The 23,103-nt window shown below is 29.9% G+C and overlaps 2 protein-coding genes across 5 annotated transcripts in view; one reads left to right on the top strand and one right to left on the bottom strand.

The window, feature by feature from the left end:
* LOC132934581 (uncharacterized) overlaps positions 1–13,610 on the top strand; it is a 34,329-nt gene extending 20,719 nt beyond the window's left edge. For both annotated transcript variants that reach the window (XM_061000906.1, XM_061000905.1), the window contains exons 4-5: positions 5,740–5,946; positions 13,489–13,610. In XM_061000906.1, the coding sequence (XP_060856889.1) occupies positions 5,740–5,946; positions 13,489–13,610 (329 nt within the window). The remainder of the gene's footprint in view (positions 1–5,739; positions 5,947–13,488) is intronic.
* A 69-nt stretch (positions 13,611–13,679) lies between these two features.
* LOC132934580 (fatty acid CoA ligase Acsl3) lies at positions 13,680–21,444 on the bottom strand. 3 transcript variants are annotated; one of them, XM_061000902.1, is made up of 13 exons: positions 20,674–21,444; positions 17,827–17,953; positions 17,241–17,456; positions 16,514–16,691; positions 16,098–16,352; positions 15,829–16,029; positions 15,288–15,424; positions 15,074–15,213; positions 14,823–14,995; positions 14,623–14,748; positions 14,421–14,558; positions 14,070–14,354; positions 13,680–13,997 (listed from the first exon to the last, which is right to left on the bottom strand). In XM_061000902.1, the coding sequence occupies exons 1-13, from the start codon at positions 20,679–20,681 to the stop codon at positions 13,843–13,845; spliced, it is 2,139 nt and encodes a 712-aa protein (XP_060856885.1). In that variant the 5' UTR covers positions 20,682–21,444; the 3' UTR covers positions 13,680–13,842. The 3 variants fall into 3 exon arrangements, with proteins under 3 accessions (XP_060856885.1, XP_060856886.1, XP_060856887.1); XM_061000903.1 differs by lacking the exon at positions 20,674–21,444 and adding an exon at positions 19,451–19,842; XM_061000904.1 differs by lacking the exon at positions 20,674–21,444 and adding an exon at positions 19,562–19,842.
* Between the last annotated feature and the right edge of the window lie 1,659 nt (positions 21,445–23,103).

The raw sequence follows: 23,103 nt of genomic DNA, 5'->3' as shown, positions 1-23,103 counted from the left end.
TTATCGTCCATAGCAAACACTTGTTGCAAGATATGACACCGTGTGTCCAGTGCATTTTATTGAAGTATGTAAAGTACACTTCTACTGAACTTAAATTAATATTTTATTGCAGGTTAAAATTCTTAAAAATATTCTTTAGTTGTGTCTTGTATTGCATCACCACCTTCTTTAACAGTCAGTTTGTTAGGATTAGTTTTTATATCAGAAACTTTTTTATAATTATTATTGTATTCCTCTACATTCTCCCTCTGAGAGAACATTTCATGCGATTTTTTCATCATCGAAACAATTTAACAGTGATTATCAAAACAAAAACAATATTTTATTATTGTGTTTATTTTATATTAATTTATCAAATAATATATAATTGTAACTAACAATATACTTACAATTGAATGTCCAATTGTTTTTTTCGAAGTAGTTGCAGTTGTATGTAGTGATCGTGTATGACGATGTAAAGTACACTTCTACTGAACTTTTTTTTATACTGTATTATCTTAAACTATTTTCAATTCTCCATTACTTCCTTATACACCTAGTACTACATTGGCTCTCTAAATCACTTTCCACATTAATCGGAACAATTAATCGTCCATAGCATACACTTGTTGTAAGATATGACACCGTGTGTCCAGTGCATTTTATTGAAGTATGTACACCAAAAATCGAAATCACTGATTTCAATTATTATTTTCTTCATCGTGATCGTCAAAATAATATTCTAGATTGTTGATCGTCGAAACGTCTACGAGGAACAAAACTATTGATCCAGCGCATCTCTTGAAATATTTAAGTTCTAACCTTGATACATTTTTGACAACCATGCACCTCGTGGGACAATCTTGATCGAAAATACCATACTGAATTATCTTAAACTATTTTCTTTTTTCCATTACTTCCTTATACCCCTACTACTACATTGGCTCTCTCAATGCCTTTCCACATGCATCGGAACAATTTATCGTCCATAGCATACACTTGTTGCAAGATATGACACCGTGTGTCCAGTGGATTTTAATTGAAGTATGTACACCAAAAATCGAAATCACAGAATTCAATTATTATTTTCTTCATCGTGATCGTCAAAATAATATTCTAGATTGTTGATCGTCGAAACGTCTACTAGGAACAAAACAATTGATCCAGGGCATTTCTTGAAACATTTAAGTTCTAACCTTGATACATTTTTGAGAAACATGCACGTCGTGGGCCAATCTTGATCGAAAATACCATACTGTATTCTCTTAAACTATTTTCTTTTTTCCATTACTTCCTTCTACCCCTAGTACTACATTGGCTCTATCAATCACTTTCCACATTCATCGGAACAATTTATCGTCCATAGCATACACTTGTTGCAAGATATGACACCGTGTGTCCAGTGCATTTTATTGAAGTATGTACACCAAAAATCGAAATCACTGAATTCAATTATTATTTTCTTCATCGTGATTGTCAAAATAATATTCTAGATTGTTGATCGTCGATACTTCTACGAGGAACAAAACTATTGATCCAGCGCATCTCATGAAACATTTAAGTTCTAACCTTGATACATTTTTGAGGAACATGCACCTCCTGGCCAATCTTGATCGAAAATACCATACTGTATTCTCTTAAACTATTTTTTTTTTTCCATTACTTCCTTATACCCCTACTACTACATTGGCTCTCTCAATCACTATAAACTACAATATTTTATTATTGTGTTTATTTTATATTAATTTATCAAATATTATATAATTGTAACTAACAATATATTTACAATTGATTTTTTCATCATCCAATAATATAGAATGTGATCCTTTTTTTAACGTTTTTTAATGAGCAATATTTTTATTTCTGTAGGTTATGGTAGTATTTTCATCTGTGGAATTATTTTCATATAATATAATTGAGATTGCAGTTGAAGGAGAACTTGTATGCATCCTTAGATTTTTACCATAAACTAATTTTGTACCTGCAAGTCCTGTTTTACAACCTTGGTTGTGATGTTTTTCTTTATTTAATTCGCCCTTGTTCGAAAATCATACATTCAGATAGCTTACCGTCAGCGTTAGATACATATTTTGGTTGGGTTTTAGTTGGTACAGTGGTCAATTCTTCATCAAACGATAATTTGGCTTCATCCAATTCTTTATCGATCACGTTAAATCCATCTGTGGATACATTGCTGCACCGATTTTGGTCCGTCGAAGAGCCTGCAACGCCATCTATCCCTACCACAGAGGACGAACTTTGTGAAAAATGGTTTAAGCAGACTGTATCGTGGAACGCTTCGGGTAGGTTTTGCGTTGCATTACCCTTCCGAGACGTCGTCTTTGCCGAGACAGGTTCACAACCTGTCACTACCGTCTCCGACTTGTCGTCCTCCCATGGGCTCGGCTCCTCACGATCGATGGCCCTCAAACGGTTATTTAATTTGCAACAACGACTGAGTAAAGACCAAGCTCTATACGATGCTTACCGGTCATTCATGGACGAATACTTGTCATTGGGCCATATTATGAAGATTGCGACACGACCAGGAAAGTATTTCATACCTCATCATGCGGTAGTGAAACGTGATGGTGATGTATCGAAGTTACGAGTGGTCTTCGACGCGTCGGCCAAATCATCTTCCGGTACTTCTCTTTCGATTCCTTGTGCATTGGACCAAAATTGCAAACGGAGATAGGTGAATTACTACTGACTTGCCGCTTATACAAATTCATCTTCATTGTCGACATTGTCAAGATGTATCGACAGATTTCTGTTCGGGATGAAAATTGTATTTATCAACACATTTTGTGGCGTCAGTCGCCTGGTCATGAGGTACAAGAGTTCGAATTACTGACAGTTACCTACGGACTCAATTTTGCACCATTTCTTGCGATACGTGTGTTTCATGCCTTGGATGCTGTCTCCGAACCGCAATTTCCCGCTGCAAAGGGAATTCTTAAACACCACACATATGTGGACGACATACTTGTTGGCAGCAATACAGAGGAAGAGTTATTCAGCATGAAGGAAGATATCGCTGTTCTTCTTAAGTCTGCAGGTTGCGTGCTCAAGAAGTGGAGTAGCAACAGTGAAAAAATAATAGACAGCGTGCCTCTTGAGGACCGAGCTAACTGCCTCTCATTCGACCCAAGGATGAACCTTCTCTAAAAATTCTAGGTCTCCATTGGGACTCGCACACAGACGCATTCGGTTACCACACAGGCACCGACAACTCTAGGCCCACAAAACTAGGCATATTATCTGCTATTGCTAAATTGTTCGATCCAATCGGCACTCTTGGACCCACGCTCCTGTACGCTAAGGTCCTCATGCAGCGATTATGGCAAAACCAATTGGATTGGGACACTCAACTCCCCACTGACCTTGCGATAATGTGGAATAATTATGTCTCTGAATTGCCATCACTAAACCAAATTCAATTTGCCCGTCACATAAACGTTTGCGATTACAAGGAGGTACAGCTACTTGGTTTTTGTGATGCGTCCCGGAAAGGGTATGCGGGAACAGTTTATCTCCGTGTCATTCGGTCATCAGGTTTAATCCAAACGTATTTATTAACCTGTAAAACCAAAGTAGCACCACTTAAAGCCAGTGCCACGGACGCTTCACTAACGATACCGCGTGGAAGAATTGACTTAAACCATTCGTGGAAGTTGTCACCATTCATTTCGTCATGGTAGTCTGCACTATTTTTTTTTTATTCAAAAAATAACAGACCACCATCTACAAAACCTTTGTGCGAGCAAATGTGTACAATTATCAAACGTTTGCCCTTGCCAGTCGGGTTCGTAACACCTGTTGTCAGACCTTTGTTAAAAGCGTCATGTTTTGACCGAATTGTCTGGTTGACCCACACTTTGTCAACACAATCACCTGCATTTAGCCACGTTCGTCTAGATAGTAGACGCCAAACCAACAGATCTTCACACTCCGTCAACACGCTGCATCTTCTCCTCTTGGTGAAGATGAAGTCCAATTTCTTTATCAACGGACACAACAAAGTGTGTTTGAAATCGGAAAGGGCAGGACCTTCATTCACCGCATGCAAAATTTTGTCGATGGTTGGTATTTCTTTTCTCAACCAAAAGGAATGAACTTTTTGACGAAGTGCATTACGATCTAAATCGTCAATGCGATCGAACAGACACTTCTTATTACGTGTCTTATTAGGAGACGTAACAGTTCCGGTATTTTTGTATTCAGAAATAATTGAAACTATCGAATTGTGACTAATACCTGTAATATTTGAAATTTCAACCATAATTTCCTTGTACGGCTTACTCGGAGACTTCAATTTCATGTCCTTATACATGTTGATAATCATGGTCTTCTGACGGCTCTGTATCAACTAAAAAACAAATTTATATTTAATTTGGTCAAACTTATATTATTTTGGGGAGTATGTTATATCTATTTCGTATTTTTAATTTCGAAAATCAAAATTCGTATAAACAAAATTTCGAAATGCCGGTGAAATAAAAATCATAAAAATTAAACGTGTATTATTACAGTATCGATATTATTAATTTATAATATTTTACTCACGTTTCCTGGAATATTTCTTCTTTTAGGTGAAATATTACTTTCAAAATGCTGGAAATCAATCACTAAAGGAATTTTATTGCCAAATGGTCAATGATGCAGATGATGGCCTGTACTGATGTAGATGTGAAGATGGGTGTATAAACGGCTTTGAGGCATTAATAGTGTTTTTAGGGCCACCAAAACAATAATTGTATTCAGTTGTTTTTTATTCTTTAAAATAGTTTTGAGAATTTTTCGGCTGTTACAGAAACAACCAAATCCCCGTTGTATAACATTCTCAAATCGTCCATCAGATACAGAAGCATGTCTGCATCATTGCCTATCTGGCAATATAATGCCTTTGAGTGATTGATTTTTAGTATATTGAAAATAATATTTTATTGCAGGTTAAAATTATTAAAAATATTCTTGAGTTGTGTCTTGTATTGCATCACCACCTTCTTTTACAGTCAGTTTGTTTGGCTTAGTTTTAATATCAGAATTTTTTTTTATGATTGCATTCCTCTACATTCTCACTCTGAGAGAACATTTCATGCGATTTTTTCATCATCCAATAATACAGAATGTGATCCTTTTTTAACATTGAAGGAGAACTTGTTGCATACTTAGATTTTGGCCATAAACTAATTTTGTTCCTGCAAGTCCCTGCGAATTTGATTCAGAAAAATTGACATCCTTTTCATAAGATGTAGAGGCTGACTCACATATTTTATCTTATTTTCGTTTTTTTATTTTGATTATCAATAGATTCATTAATTATAGTGGTAGAATCTTCAGAATCACTTGATTTGTCATGAAAATTTGAAACATTTTTTGTTTTGATATTATTTATAATAGCTTTAATAAATACTATCAATCTAAGAATAGTATGACGAACCTGAGATTTCTAGATCTGCATATAAACCAGTTTACTCCACTCAAATATTAATGGGGTTCTGAAACTTGAGTATATGCAGCATTGTTATATGGAGTAAATAATGTTGGCCTTGGAATGGGTATTTTGTGGATCATCTGGTGAGGAGTTATCTGGATTATATGCTGAATGTGATCGCTTTTGAACATTTTTTAATGAAGAATATTTTTTATTTCTGTGGGTTTGGTTTAGGTTTCAGATTAATGTTAAAACAATAAGAATATAAGTTTTCATACCTAATAATATTAATAATGTATTTAAATTATTTGGTGTTGAAGGTGAACCGTTGAGTTGTTTGCCGTTTAGGGCATGGGCACCAGGTCATCCAAAAACTGGTAGTCCGAGAAAAGATTGCGTAGTTCTAGCGGCCAACAGGTACTGGGAAACAGTGGACTGTTCGAGGAAGTTGCCTTACATTTGCGAACTCGTCCCGGATGGTCCGCTAAGCCCAGTGGAACGGTACTGTGCACCAATAAACAACATAAGTAAGAATTCACAGCAACTTATAGGTACTGTCCAATATATATCTTTTGCGTACACACGAGGGTTTTTTTGAGTGTCAACCCGTCCCCCTCCCCTTGGTATTTATACATAATTATTTTATTTAACCCTTTCTATTGAATTATTGAAAATATCTGTGTACGCCACTGTAGGATTTCCTAAAGCTATTATTAATTGTTATATATAAGTAGGTAGGTATTATTATTATTATAGGTAGGTGCGGCATCTAGGGTGCCTAATAACGTGAAACAATAAGCATTTAACGCTTATCTATTTAGAGAAATTATATTATTAGTTAAGATCAGTCTATTGCTTTTTGGATATCAAATCTTTATGAAAATATTCTGGTTTTATTAAAGTTACTACTTTTGTTTTTCTTTATATTGTTGGTACAAATAAGGTTTAAAGGTTCTATGTAGCTTGATTCACAGCTATCTATGTAATTTAATGTGCTATGTACTAAATTTAAGATCGGCTCAACTCTGAGCCAGAAGGTCATGGTTAGTGAATAATACCATGATTCTCTATAACTGCCAACCATAATAAGATAAAATCCATAAGACTGGCTTTACAAATGTTGTAGGCATTATAATTACTATAAATAAACAATTATTTAGTTTTTGTATTGAATATTTCTCAAATATAACTTTTTCTTAAAATTTAGATACCGTAAGCTGGGGTGACTTATTACTCTTTTTCATGTTTTTTTAAAAACTAATGATTGCATTTCATTGGTTGGACAAAAATTAAGTAGGTACGCTAGCGTTGTATAAAAAATTTAATTTTTTTTGACTTATTAAAAATAAATCATTTACTTGTCCAGTCTTGATTATAACTTATAATAAATACTAACGTTTAAAATCTGATGCTCGGAAACGACTAAAGCAATTTTAAATATTGTTAAGATAACAGAATATTTGGATTATAAAAATTAAATTATAAGTCTGTTACGTAAGTAAAATTATAAAATACAATTTTGACCTCAAGTTGCCCTTTTCAATGGTACCTTATAGATATTTCTCTAAGTGTACTCTTATAAGTTATAGTTAACACACTAAGACTAAGTAATAGCTATACATTTACATAAATATTTGCTTAGTAAGGATATTTGGATAGTCCACTCGTATCCGTTTTGGTGAGCATACATAAAGCAATAGAAATGTCCAAATGCATGCCACATGACACTGTCTGCTTCTAGTTTCATGGTTTCAAACAGCTCCTTGCAACAGAACCCTACAGTTGGCGAAATCACCAATCAAATAGCGAATCTGTAGCAACTTAAGAGTTACACTGCCCACGTGTAAACAATGTACAGAATTTACCTGTTATTTACAAAATTAAATAATATTTAGGCAAAACAATTTTACTTGTGATTAATAATCACCTAACCTAATGTGGAACTGTTAACCACACTGTTTACACGGAATACGGTAATAGTAGGTGTAATAGCCCATTAACACTAGGTACCTGGATCTAGGACATTTTGGCGTGGCCGTTTTGGCATGAAGCCATTTTGACGTGAAGCCGTTTTGGCGTAAATGTGTCAGGTTATTTATAGTATAAAATAAAAATAAATAAAATACAATTATTTATTATTATTTATTCGATTTAAAAAAATTCAATTTTTTAAAAAAATTAAAAAAATACAATTGACATATTAATTAACTTACTAAAAAAAGATTATTATTGTAAAGAAATATTATGTGCTACACCTCTTAAATATGTTAAAATGTCTCGTGTATCTTCTTCTTGAACTATGTTTAAAAGACGTTTGTCTGTGTCAATATATTTTTTGAGCTTTTTAGGGGGACTCCTTCCTGATTCCAATTGAAATAAATATGTATCTCTTCCAGCTTGAATCTTTTTTAAGCACGTTATAAATGACCATAATGTAGGATGAACCATTCCCATTTCAACATTTATTCTACGGTTGGCAGCCTCTGCATGATTATTTGTTCTGTGTATACCATTTAGTACTCGTTCGTATAAATTCCAAATTGATGGTGGAAATCTAGCAGGTCTCCGTCCACGTCCGTTTCGATTTAATCTTCCGATATAATTATCTTCAAACCATTCAAGCAAGGGCTGAAGTTATTCTGGTAAATATGAATCTAACGCGTCGATTTCCATGTCAATATTGTTGATGCAAACAAAATCCATAACAAAATGCTTTTGAACAAAATTGTTATCCAAATTAAGATCTTGAACATCTTTTTTTGTTATCTTAGAAAGTCTATCGGGTAGAACTAGGTTAAATTCATTATCTAAAACAACAGTTAATTTTTCACCATATTTAGTTTTGATAAATTCGAAAGAAGATGTGTGGTATTTTTTTTCTGATTTCCAACTCGCTAAATTTTACAAATTTTAAATTACTCCCGGGAATATCTAAAAGTGTCTTAAGTTTTTCCATTTTTATTTGTTTATTTAATTATTTAATTATATAAAACAAATTTTCTTTATGTAATAGTATTGAGCGGTACATGGGTGGGAATATTCGTCTTCAATTTTTAAAAATATTTAAATTTTACTAATTGTATAATAAGTTTATTTTTCAGCTACAAACAATTTAAACAGAATCCGGCATCCGACGAACAGAACTGCGAAATATACGAGATAATTCCTGCAATAAAATTCTATAAAATTTCAATTTTAATAATGTAACATTATTAGAATTATCGTATAGTTATATATAAGACAGTAAATAAAAATAAATAATATATCTTCTATTAATTTGAACAGAAAACTCTTAACTCCTTATTCTTACTTGGTGTAATCTTAAACAAATCTAATTGAATTTTTATTTTTCTGTTAAAATCTATTTGTGAATTTTCCATTGATTTTTCCATCCAATAATTCGATATGTAAAGATGATCCGTATTTTCAATAGCAAATATATACCTATTTTTTCCGCGATATTTTGTCATAGCAATGGCTCTTATTGTTATTTGTGTATTTTCCCCAATTGTCTCTAAACTTATGCAATCTTTTACCAAAGGTATTTTACCAATAAAATCTTCCATCTTGTTTGAATCTAAATTTTCTATTGTATCTTGGTTGTATTCAAGAGTTTTACCTTTATCTCCTCAAATTTCTTTATCAACATGTAAATCACAAATAGAAGGAAAACGATTTCCGTTATAGCTAGTGTATCCTTTAGTCTCTAAAATCATAAAATGTTCGTTTTTAGGCAAATAAACAATTTCTTGTCTATTAAAAGAAAGGAAGCAAAATCCTTTTTCCTTTAAATATTGTTTATTTTTATATTTATTAGTAAAAAAGTTTTTATGTAGTCCCTTAATATACCTTACAGAAAATGAATTGTTTTCCTCCACTAAAACAACTACATAAGGATATTCATGTCTGATATCTACCATAAACGCATATAATTTATATTTATTCTTGTCGCCCAACTGTATCCATTTTGTTCTAAAATATTCCAAAATCTTGTTTTCTAATGCTTCTCTCTTAGCCTTGTCATCCAACATTTTAATATTTTTTGTTTTTGTTTCATTTAAAAAATGCAATCTTCTTTCTTCCTCCTTAATATTTTCGAGTTTTAGTTCTCGTTTTTTACTGGCTTCTAAGTATACTTTATTAAAATTATATACTTCCTCAATTACATATGGAGACAACTCATTTGTTATATTTGTCCTTTTCCTTAAAACTTCTGGTGTTACATTTTTAGTTGCAATTAATCCAGACCTCTCAATATGTATTATTTTTTTAATACTAGAATACAAGGTTGTGTTTTTTGTAAAATAAGTTTTTCCTTCTCTTTTTAAAAAACATTTTTGGATTACAGATATTTTTTCATTATCAACTTCAGTTATTTCTATATAATTTATAGGCAGCATTGGAAAACTAAAGGCGGACAGAACATATTTTATAACTTTTTCTCGTTTACTAACTTCTTCAGAGAGCTTAATATTAATTCCAGTTAATTTGTTGGTGTTCTTATTTACCCAATAAACATAATTTAATTTATTTGATGTGTTATCAACAATACAACAGCTATTCTCCAAAGTGTTTGTCAGTTTTTTCCACATTATAGATATTGGAACAGAATAAAAAGGAGCTTTAGGAAAATATGATTTATTTTTCTCCAAAATTTTCATACAATGAGCTATTGGATCATACTTTTCTTTTGCATTAAAATACTCGTTAGTATAATTATAAATAGTTGTTTCTAATCTCGTAATTCCATTTTTTTGAGCTAACTCGCTTCCAAAAGTTTCCTTCAATCTCTTGTCTGGACAATTTAAAAAATCTATTATATGATTTCCAAGTTGTTTATTTATACCAGGACTTGTTATTTGACAAACAAATTTATTATAAATTTTTGCTCTAGAATTCTCATTCAACCAAGTCAAACAGTCTTTTCCCACTGTTTTGTCATTATCCATAATTCTATTATCATTTTTAGAATCGGATAGAAAAAAAGAAAAATTAGAAGTCAAATATTTTTCCATTTCTTCTTTGTTAAAAACTCCTGCAAAATCTTGTGTAATATCCAAATCTAATAAATAAATATGTTCCTCTTTTAATTTTTTTAATATTCCTGGAAGTTTTTGTAATAGTGTTTCTATTTTTACATCGGCTAATTCAACTTTAAAAGGTATAAAAAATGGATTTTCATATTCATCTTTATATTTTTTCCAGTTAACAATAACCTGTTTAACACCCGAAGCTGTTGAATTTTTAGAATCTAGCAAATATGGTTTTTTTGCTTTTACACCATGCCCTGCTAATGTAAATTCGTGAAATTTCGATCTCAACAATTTATTATAACTACCACAAGCTTCTTTATCAACTAAAAATTTTCCATTTTTTGGTTCCCCTTCGCAATAACTAAAATCTAGTATTTTTGCTACCATAATATTATCGCAAAATGGATCTGTTATTTTGTTAAAACCTTGCAATATTTGTTATCCATCTGTATAATTAATATCCCCAACATTAGTAACTAAATTATTATTTTTTGTATTCTCTGTTAAAATCTTAAGTAATATTTTCTCCATTGTAGGCTTAACGTTTTTTCCAAGTATTTCTGTAATAGAGTGTATATTGGTAGTTGACATTTAATTTTTCAACTACTTTACTAAAACAAATTCAATTTCTTTTTATATTTTTTATAAAATATTTATAACGATATATAATGTAATATTTTTCAGAAATAAACTAATTAATTAATTAATGTTATATTTCCTCATCTTTTCTTACAAGTTTACTACACTATAGCTTTCAAGTTTTCCAACAATTCTGATTTCGAAGGTCAACTGGCAATATTTATGGTATTTTTTTCTACAACTCAAACACTTACAAACAGCTCAACAACTCAACCTCTAAAATTATGGCATTAGTTCAACAACTCAACAGAAACAAAATCTTTATTTTTTATTTTAAAAACTGTATAACTTTAAAATCCTAAGGCAAAATTGTGTATAAGTAATGTTTTAAAAATTGTATAACTTTTAAAAATCTAAAGGCAAAATTGTGTACAAATAATATTGTTTATAAGGTAGTTGAAACTAGGTAGTTGAAAGTATGGCTCGACTTTTTTCTTACCTATCTGAACATTTTTTTTTAATAGAACAATTCTATTAAAAATTAAACTAATAATATAGTTATATTCTAAGCAATTTGTGATCGAAATCTGTACCTCCCATACCCAGACAACATATTTTAATATTTCCTAAATTTTTAACGACACAAATATCATGGAGATATTTGAAAAAATAAGTACCGGTTGTATTTATTAAATCATTTGCTATTTTACAAATTTCAAGCCATGTTGGTGATTCTAGTATTTTAGAAGCATAAGGCTTTCCGTTTCCAGAAATATTATCTCTATGATCGACAATTAAAATATTTCCTTTAATTGGAATTTTATTTAGATTATATTTCATTATTTTAATATAATTATTATTATTAGCATTATAAAATTCATATTTACAAAACTCAACAAAGATTTCATTATTTAATATTGATTTTTCTATTTCTCTTTGCATTTCATTTTTTTGTAATTTATTAAAATTTTTGATAGTTGTATCCATTATTTTATTATTTATTATATTTTTAATTTTTAAATTTCTTTTTAATACATTTTTTGCATTTAGATTTTTATTTTTAATAGAACAATTTTATTAAAAATATTTTATTTATTATTGCATTTAGATTTTTTTTTAAAAATATTTCATTTGGATTTTAATTAATTAATTTCATAAGTTTGCGAAAAAATATTTTAATAATTTATTATTATTGCATTTCAATTTTCTGATTTTTTTACACATTGTTTTCTTTGTGATCTTTCATTGTTATATAAGGCACTGCGCCAGGACCGGTATATGTATACTACTAGCATATTATAATTACACCTACTTTAGCAGTTTAGCTGCTTCTGATAATCCGGCCAGACATTAATTTATGACATTTGATGTGGATTCTGTGGTTTCAGCTGCACGTCGTTTTATACGGTTAACTGCTATATTTCCTTTGATTTTTGGTGCTTCAGAATCATGAGTATGTTCATTTATTGATTTTATTATTTCAATATCATCTACCGTTGTGTGTACCCGAGCTTTGCATTCATTTTTGTTTCGGCAACGCCAAAAACGACGTTCTTCATCACTACTTAATGCATCAAATAAATACATATAACCATTGTGCACTAAAACATCTCGTTCTTTCGTGGACTCAATTAATTTTGACATTATAAATAAATATTAATTAATTTAATAATTTAATAAAATTCACTACTTGTATAAAAGATTTAAATGTATATAAAAAGTAAAAACTCATCTGTATCTAGCTAGGAATATTAAAGGACAAGAAATAATGAAATAATAAACTTATCGCATGGCAGACAAGAAACGACAACGGGTACAAATCATTCAAAATGTAGATAATCTATCTAATCGATAGTATACGTTTTGACTGGTCAACTAGTTAATTTTAACTTTAGTTAAAAACCCATAGGGCACAAGTACAGCATAGTAATATTAACTTATCATTAAATTCCAACAATACGTATACAATAATTACTATCAAAAAATAAAAATAAAAAATATACTTATAATGGTAAACTAGTTAATATAATAACCTGAGACATTTTCGCCAAAACGGCTTCATGCCAAAACGGCCACGCCAAAAGGGCCATGCCAAAATGTCCCATTCCGTAGGTACCTGAGTAATGACATATTATGCCACTCAACCACACATATTATATTATTGTTCAATACTCACGTGTCAATCCGTCCACAAAATAATTTGTTTCTTCGATAAACATTTGTAACTTTTGTGAGAACATTTTCTACACAACATAAAATATTAGTAAAAACTACTTAAATTAAAATTTATAAATTATCGAATTCGTTGACATTAGAACATTCTTAGCTGTCATTGAGAATAATTGGAACTTATTTTATAAACTAATAAAATTCAGTTTCCAAAAATACAAATAATAAATTTTAATATTTAATGTACACATTAAAAACAAAATTATAAATAACCATTTTGTTTTTTAGAACGTAGAAAAAATTGTATTTTACGAAACCACAATCAATTTGAACAAATAGAGCAAACAAAACAACAATGCAATGGTAATATCAACACAAACAAATCTGAAGCCATTAATGACAACAATTAATTTCTGATAGACAATATTACACAAAAATGTTATGTAAACATTGAACAGGGATGAAGTATCAAACTAAAATTAAATTTGCAAGAATTAATAACAACATATTTATTAATGTATACATCCTAAAATACTATTAATATAAAATTAATTAATTGCTTTTGGTAAAATAAATATACTCTAAGAGTAATATAAAATTTAGTTATTTTGGTCTTCCTTTTTTTTCCAATAATAAATGTTATCAAAATTGATACAAATTATCAATTTGAACTTTATATTTATCATATATTTCTCTTCGTTTGATTTTGAAAGCAGCTGTCACTAGATTATTGTCTGGTGTCCATACATCATTACATATTATAATTGCTGTAGGTATTTCAAACCTTTCAAGTTTATCTGAAATCAATTACACCCATATAATATTATTACAGCGTTAATTAAAGACCAAAAACATCAATATTAGCATACTTTTTCTACCATGGGCAGCCAACTCATCAACAACTGCTTTCTCCAATTTCTTATTTGAAAACAACTCTTCAATACTAATTTCATTTACATTTTCAATATTCAATTTTTTAGCCATATCTATCAAGTGATGTCTGTTGGGAACAACCAATGCGATTGTATACATATGAAATGGATTTCCATAAATACATATATTATCAACAACTGGACAGGTTTTGAGTTGTGATTCAACCTTACCAAGAGACACATATTCGCCACCTTGCAATTTTACCAAATCTTTTTTACGATCTGTAACATATGTACATATATAAAGTTGTAGGGTTATTTAAGTGACAGTTCAACAATAATACTTGCCAATTATTTTAATGGCACCATCGGTTTCCAACTGACCAATGTCACCAGTTTTAAACCACCACTTGCCATCTTTTTCAAAAAATTCTTCTTTAGTTTTTTCAGGATTTTTATAATACCCAGGTGATATGTTGTCTCCTCCTAAGAAAAACATTAACATTAAATATATTTAATTATAAGTTATATGAGAAATTTAATAACTGACCTATAATAAGCTCGCCTCTTGGGTATGGTTTATCTGTTATCCTATAGCTACCTTCATCCCAACTGACTAACATAAAATCATTAACCGTTAGTGGAGCTCCTACTCGACCCGTTGACATATCATCTCCTATTATAATTATTTTTTAACCTGAATATTTTAAAACTGTTTTGTTTTAACAAAATTAATATTATTGTACTAACGGCTCATTGCAGATCCACATGAACTAGTCTCAGTTAGTCCATAACCTTGTTGAACGTTTTCACATAGGCAAATTTTGATAAGAGTATGAGTTTCTGGTGACAGAGGAGCTCCTCCACACAGAATGAAACGTATACGACCTCCCAATAATGCGGTTGTTTTTTTAAATACTAACCTGAAATGAGAATGAGAAGTTAAAATAAAGTGTTCAAAGGCCCAAATAAAAATAATTATGTAACACATTTAATTTTACATATTAATTAGTGGAGTTTGAAATCCACGTTCCATCCATTTTCTTTTATATTCAAATGCAAATTTGAATAACGTTTTTTGTAATGTCGTCCCACTAGAAACTTTTTCATTAATGCCTTTGTAGATACGATCTAATATGAGCTATAAAAACAAATTAACATACAAATAATTGTTTTAAAATTTAAAAACCTGTTTTGGAAAATTAAAATGCATACAGGAACTGCAGTCATGAGGGTTGGTCTTAATACAGCTGCATCGCCTTTTGTACCACGTTTGATTTTACTAGATGTATCAATCATAGTTAATGGTGTGGAATATCCAATTCTAATTCCGCATAATAAACAAGCAAGTTCTGTAATAAAAAAATTTAAAAAAAAATACATAATTAAATAAATAAGAGTACATGGTCTAAATATACAATTGATAAATAGTGAATTTATTAAAATTATGATGAAAATATTGTACCTGATATTTTACAAAAAATAAAATAAACAGATTTTAATTAATAAAAACCAGTTGTAAATAATTTATAATCAAGAGATAATATACTTTACACCAATGCAACTTTTATGTCAGATTGCATGAAAAATGAATGCATTTAAATGGTATTCAATAGACTATCGTGTGACCTTAAATCATGTTTAAGGTACCATTTAATATTAAATTCATTAAATGTTTAGTGATTATTCATACAACCCAGCATTAGAGTTACATAAATACATAAATACAAAAAAAAAATTCTAATAAATTAATTACCTCCAAGCAATTCAAAAACATGTGCCAATGGCAAATATCCCATAAATACATCTCTCTTGTAATCTATATTAATAGCATCAGTAAAAGCTTTGAGCGTTGATATAAGATTAGTGTGTGATAGATTGACACCTTTAGGTGTGCCTGTTGATCCACTAGTGTACATAACAATTGCTATATCACTCTTTATTGGTAAATGGTTTTCTACAATACAAATTAAAAAATTATTTCTTTTTTTATTAAAAATTTAAATATTATATTAAAAATTTAACCTGTAACTGTGTATTCTGACCCCCTTTTCAAAATAGATTTAAATGATATTATTTCAACTTCGTCTTTATAGCCACTGGTGTTTGTCTTTGCTAATTGATCTTCCATGTAGATTAAAGTTTTAACTCGGGGAGTGAGTTGTAAAATTTTTTTAAATTTTGGTAACAGATCATGTGAAGTAATAACAATAGTCACCTCAGTTTCGTTTATACCATGTGCTATTGCATCTTCTCCAAGGGTCGCATATAATGTTACAACTATGATAATTATAAATATATTAATATTCCAATCATATAAAATGTATAAATAATCAATTATAGAAAATAAATAGTCTTACAATAAATTATTATAATCACATGTATACTTAAATTATACCTAGTATTAAAAAGACATTTTGTTTACTAAAATGTTTACTCACCAGGTATATTTTGTTTGAAACAAGCTTGAACAGATATCATCCATTCTGCCCTTGTTTCAGCAAATATTGCTATATTATCTTTAGGCTTTTGACCTAGAGATACTAAAGCATTTCCAAAATCATCAGATGCCTTGTCTACTTCTGTAAATGTCATCCATCTATAATCTCCCATGACATACTAAAAAAAATCAAAAGCTTTTTTAAATCTCATAATAACATAACTAGTTAATTCACTCTTTTTTAATTAAAATATTTTATATTAGTTTTGTAATTAAATAAATACTATTTGAACGTTTGATTCTGATAATTTTGCTGTAATTACAAAAGTCAACAAAATATTACAAAACAAAAATATTAAAAAAAAACTTAGTTTTTATTTCTACTTATCGTGGTTTTTAGTTCCATATTAAAATTAAAAATATCAAATACCATTGTAAATCATACATAAGACATTATTAATTGGAGCTAGTGTTATGTGATACATATGAGTACTTATTCATGTATACAAAATTATAGTCTCTGAGATAATATATGCAATCAGAAATACAATTTTAAATAAATAATAATAGTTAACATCCCAAAAAACCACTTAGTTACCTAGTTTTACAATTCTATTTCAAACATTTCACACATTTTATAATATTTATTTTAAATTTTTAATGTATGTTGATGTGTCATTCAAAATTGGACTAACATAATTCATAATATAATTTAAGTAAATACTAACTTTTTTGAAAATCCTTCCATTTTGCTGCACTTCGTCTTCTTCAGCAAGTACATCTCTAGTTCCAAGGCAATATGAATCAGCATATTTATTTACAGCATGCTGAAATACTTTTTGTAGTGTATCTATCTTATCTTTGACTAGAGTAAGATGATTCGATGTGGGTTTACTTAAGGTTTTAATGATAATTGTGTGATCGTCAAATTTGGTAATATCAGACTGAAAAAAAATATACTAAAATTAGTAATATTCTAAAAGACTAATTGATCACTGAATTGACTTAGTTATGGTTATTTATCAGGTTAAAAATGTATACACTGCTAAACATTTAGATACCTTAATAATTATGTATTAATTTAAGAAATACGATGATTTTTATTTTTCAGAGAGTTTATGAGTATTTAGTTGTAATATAAATCTCCAAGTTCAAACTCATAAAAACATGACATTATTATAATATTAAAAACTAGAAAGGGCATGAGTTTTGAATAGATACAAATATAAGGAAATAAGTAAACTACATGTAACAATAATTAAGGTACCTATATGATAAATAATTATGTTAATATATTTTAATAGATAATTATACTTTTATTTGCTTGGACTTATGCTTCTTATTCCATGGCTGTTGTAATATTAAATACACAGGATATGTTATGACGTCATATATAAAGGATATAGTCTTGAAAGCTGACAATAAATAAGCATTTTCCATACTGAAAAAAAATAATTCAATTAAAGAATATATTAAAGGGCTTAAGAAACTCAAAACTTTTTTTATACCTGAAATTATTAATTGTTATTATTTGATGATAATAAATTATTAACAACTTAACAAAGTCAAATATTTATAATGTTTATTAGTTAGGTAGGTTAGTTATGTACGTATGAATTAATCAATTTTTTTTTTATACCTAATGTATACTTTTCTTCACTTTAACCTTCATATTAATATGAGAGTCCAAATATTAATATGATTAGCTACCTACCTAATTACATTTATTTTGAATTAGGAATGCTTTAATTATAAATCAAAGTCTATTTTATATTGAGCATTATTTTATTCATCTTCTATGAAGATATATTTATTTTTTAATTGTGTGCTTATTGATATTTTGTATTTTAAAATAAGTATTCTCCAAGGTATTTCCTAATTTATATTTATGTAAATAAAAAACAATTTTTGATTCAAATGTATTAGATACATAGGTACATAATATAGGTGATAGGTGATACATTATAAAATATAATATTTGGTCAATTTTATTAAAGAAAATTACATTTAAAAACATTTAAATTAAATTAATCGATAAATTAAAAATGGAATGGAATTATAATATAATATATTGTAGCTATTTATATTTTAGATAAAGAATAGTTACTTCACAAAGTACAAAGACGCTAAACTGATAAATATTTAGTATTTACAAATCAATAACATTAATTACTACCTAATCTTAATAAAAGTAATTACCTTCCTATCATTACTTATAGTGTTTGTACTTGCACAATTTGGTGTTTTAAAAATAACACTAAAACCTCATATAGCTAATTTGTTTTTAATAAATATAATAATTAGACTTTGATACAATTCATATTTTTTTTAAACTGACATTGAACATTGAGCAGTAATTATTAATAATTATTAAATGACAAATAAACAATGGTATCTAGGTACCTAGTACCAATTATAGGTACTAATATTTCAATGAATATTTCCACATTTGGGCATACTTAGCTATCAAATTATTGGATAAGTTATATTATTTGGAATGGTTGGTTCAACATAATTTACTAAGAGTATAAAACATGAATATCACAATGACAACAATGTACCTATTTTATTGCTTGGTGACACTTTTCTTATTTTTGAAAAACAAATTAAACACTAATATACTAACACGCTCTAACCATTAAAATGATTATCAAATAGAAAATTTTAAATATTTTAGAATGATGACAAGTTATTGATGAAATTGTACCTAGTAGATAATATTGCTGATGTTAGTGTAATAATAAGCCAATAATAACAGAAATGAAACGACGTAGCGAAAACGGGAATAAAATACTAGATTAAAGGGTGTATATGGCTACATGAGGTATAAAGTTAAGCTACCAAAGAGTTGCACGAGTAGCGGTGTTCACCAATTATAATATTTTCAAGATGTCACATAGGTACCTAATAATAATGGCGTGTTGTTCGGTTTACTCACTTGTACGGTGTATGCACACAGAGACGAATAACAACGATTGGGCACCAATGTGTATAATATTATTATGTATGCACCTTATAGTTAATATAATATAGCGACTAGAAACCATACATGATTAGTGAAGTGTTCTGAAGTGAAAGTGTAGGTACACCAATGTCCGCACAAAAGTAAGTGAATGAACAATAACGAAGGAGACGTGTGCTCCAATCGTCGACGTTGCGTTACTATTCCGACGATGTCGAATCTTCAGGTAGACGAACAACAACGGAAAACGGTAAAATGGCAAGTAAAAATAATAATATTATTATTAATGAAAAAAAACAGCTCGACTGGTATCACGGATCGACTTGGTGATAATGATTTTCAAACAAACGTCCTGCACACTATCAATTACACGCGTACGCAAGCGAACACGCACGCACGCGCGCGCGCGCAACGGCAGAGGGATTGACGAATAATAATAATAATTATATTATAGTATAATATAATAATTATCATACGACGTCATTCGTGGCTCCGGAGTCCGGAGTAGTGGTAGCTTGCGTATAGGTATAGTAATATTATATCAGACAAGAATAATAATTATCATCATACAGTCACAAATATAATATATTATAATATGTATAATATTATAGTGTTATAATAATTAATGTATAAGCTTATAATTATTGACGTCGACTGCGTCGTGGTCCAGGAAATAGTAATGGTAATATAAATAATAATAATAATAATAATTATTATTATTATTATTATTGTCGCAGTGCGTTGTGGAATAAATTATTAAATCGTATATTAATATATTATTATTATATCTATGGTGTAGAATCTACACAGTAGATAATGGCAGAGACGCGACCTCGTGACCGACAATGAATAATATATATTATTATTATTATTATTAATCATCAATACTTGACGGCACCTAATAATATTATTTTTACAATATTATGTAATAGGTAATTAATAACCGGACAGTTGGTGATGCGTGCTACCGGCGATTGATGACAACAAAAGTACAAACTTCTATATTATAGACTTCTTAGTTCATATACTATATAAACATACTACACTAATTATACACATCTACGTCATAGTTTCGTCATAGTATGTGTTGAAGACGAGGGGCCAGAGAGTTATAAATTATATAAACCTATACTTAATACTCGTGTCCTATTTAGCTTTCGGGGAGAGGGTCAAAAAATATTTATAAATATTTTACTTACCGCCACATGACTGCTATATATAGTTACTGTTGTAGAGTATAACAATATTATAATGTTTAATGTACTGTTTTCTATGACTTTGTTTTGTCAGACCACAAAATATTATTCGCACGAGTGTGCAGACCGCGGTAATATATTAAATCGACGACAGTAACAATAATATTGTACAATGTATAGGTACATAAATTAGGTATATTAAGACGAAAGCCGCACGTGACTATATTATGTAATATATTATTATATTTTCCCGAGCTAGGTCACCATGTGCAATGTACATACATATGTATTATGTATAGGTATCTATTTTTGCTGTTAAATTATTTTTATTTTATTTTTACATTAAATAGGTGAGTATGATATTATTATGTATTGTAGATAGGTGCCCTCGATAACTATATAGGCTAGATACTTATATTCGCGGTGTGAATAACAATAAAACCTCTAAAATAGATGCTTATTGTTGACTTGTTATAAGTATACCGAATTATATGATTTTACAATATTAATTAACGCTGTTAGAATAGATACCTATGTTATAAAACAATACTTATAATAAACGAAGCACGATACTTCTCTGTCGGTCGGCGAGGTGGTGCAGCTCAAGTCAAGCGATACAATGCAATATTATTATTTATTTTTGTTATTATTATTATTATTATTGTTACTGTCGTGCGACTACTATTATGCAGTTACGATTATTACTGATGTATTAAAATATAAAAAATATAATATTATACGGGATCGTAGGTAGAGGTAGGTACTATACTGCTGACTACGACGATGTACCAACGGCGATGACCGCCCGCCGCCGTTTCGATCGATTTCCGCGACGACATGACCGCGGCCCTCGACAATTTATAGTGCGGGCGTGGATCATACACGGTTGGTACGCAACACGAGTCATAGAGAGCACTGCCCCAATAGAGCACGGACAACATAGGGTATTAGGGTTAATACTTGGTCACTTGGGTAACGCAGTAACAATAACTAATTTCGTTTTCATATAGAAGTAAAATCAGAAGTAGTATATTGTTTATACAATATATATTGTATCTGAAATCTGTATGACTAGATAATAATATAGTGTACCTGTAGGCTATAACATTAAAAATTATACCTATACATTTATTATTATTATTTTCATTTTTGTGTAATAATCACCAACCTAGTTAAGGCCTAGGGTCTAGTGGCATTTGCAAACAACGAACAGATGCATGACACACTACTGGGCACTGATAGCTGTTAATTTAATGATCCACCGTCACGAATAATATTGGATTATGACCAACGTTAATAAAATTGACGTCCAGTGACATATCTGGGTAACTGGGTTAACAACACAGACCAGTGCCGTTCTCAGGATACTCCATTGGGGGGAGGGTAAACAAATTAATTGCAAAATGGCCCGTGTAGCCCATTTTTGATTTCGGACATTTTTACCGTGGACAATGGACATATTTATAGTCTAACGCTAATATTATAAGTTTTCAATATTTTTTTCATGGAGTAATAATATATTATGATTTCATCAGTAAAACAAATTATTTCTGCATTAATGTTATATTTTATTAAGTAATCCATTAATATATTATTAGCCTTACGTAGAGTACGGCCTTACGGGTTATATGCTGAGTGTGAGAAATGTTCAAATGGCAAGTGTGGTTGAAAAACGTATATGCTGACTAACGGTTTTTCGCATGCATCTTGGTAATGACCGACCGAAACTACAGGCAGATGGGTAACCGAAGAGGACTCCACAGTCCACAGACGACCGACTCAATCGACAGTGGATATCTGCACACACGACACACAGATACACGGCCTGATCGGTAACCCTCATATTATAATTTATAAGTAATATGTACATAATCAGATTTGTAATAATAATAAAATAATACAAAATACATAATATTATATATTATACATACGTTGGGTACTTTACTTATACATAAGGTACCTAATCCAGAATCCTGATAACTAACAATAATATCATACTCCGAGGTCGAGTCCCCGAGACCTTGTAAGTATATATATAACGCACACAGGTACCGTGGCGAGAGAGCGACAGGTGGAACTGTGGAAGAGAGGATATTACATAAACATCGCTTGTTTATTTCCCTTTTAAGCATCTAAATTGGTTTTTAAAAAGTAGGAGTTTTGGTCAAGCATTCTCATAATATTTTAAATTTGATGCTATACTATGAGATCAGGGGCGGCGCTGAACTGTGGCCAGGGTTTGCATGTGCCCCGCAACATTTGATTTTTCCCCTCCTTTGCCCCCCTCTTATAATTTAATGTTGAACATTTTAATCTAATCTGAAAATGCATTTTATATTGAGCATTTTATTAAATACTATGATATATAATATAATACAATCCTAATAATTTGTTATTATTTACATTCATTTAATACTCATAAGTAGGGTTCTG

This window comes from Metopolophium dirhodum, chromosome 1 (assembly GCF_019925205.1).
Source record: "Metopolophium dirhodum isolate CAU chromosome 1, ASM1992520v1, whole genome shotgun sequence".
Classification (NCBI taxonomy): Eukaryota; Metazoa; Arthropoda; class Insecta; order Hemiptera; family Aphididae; genus Metopolophium; species Metopolophium dirhodum.
Note: the sequence above shows the minus strand (reverse complement) of the source record. Positions and strands in the feature narration are given on the sequence as shown.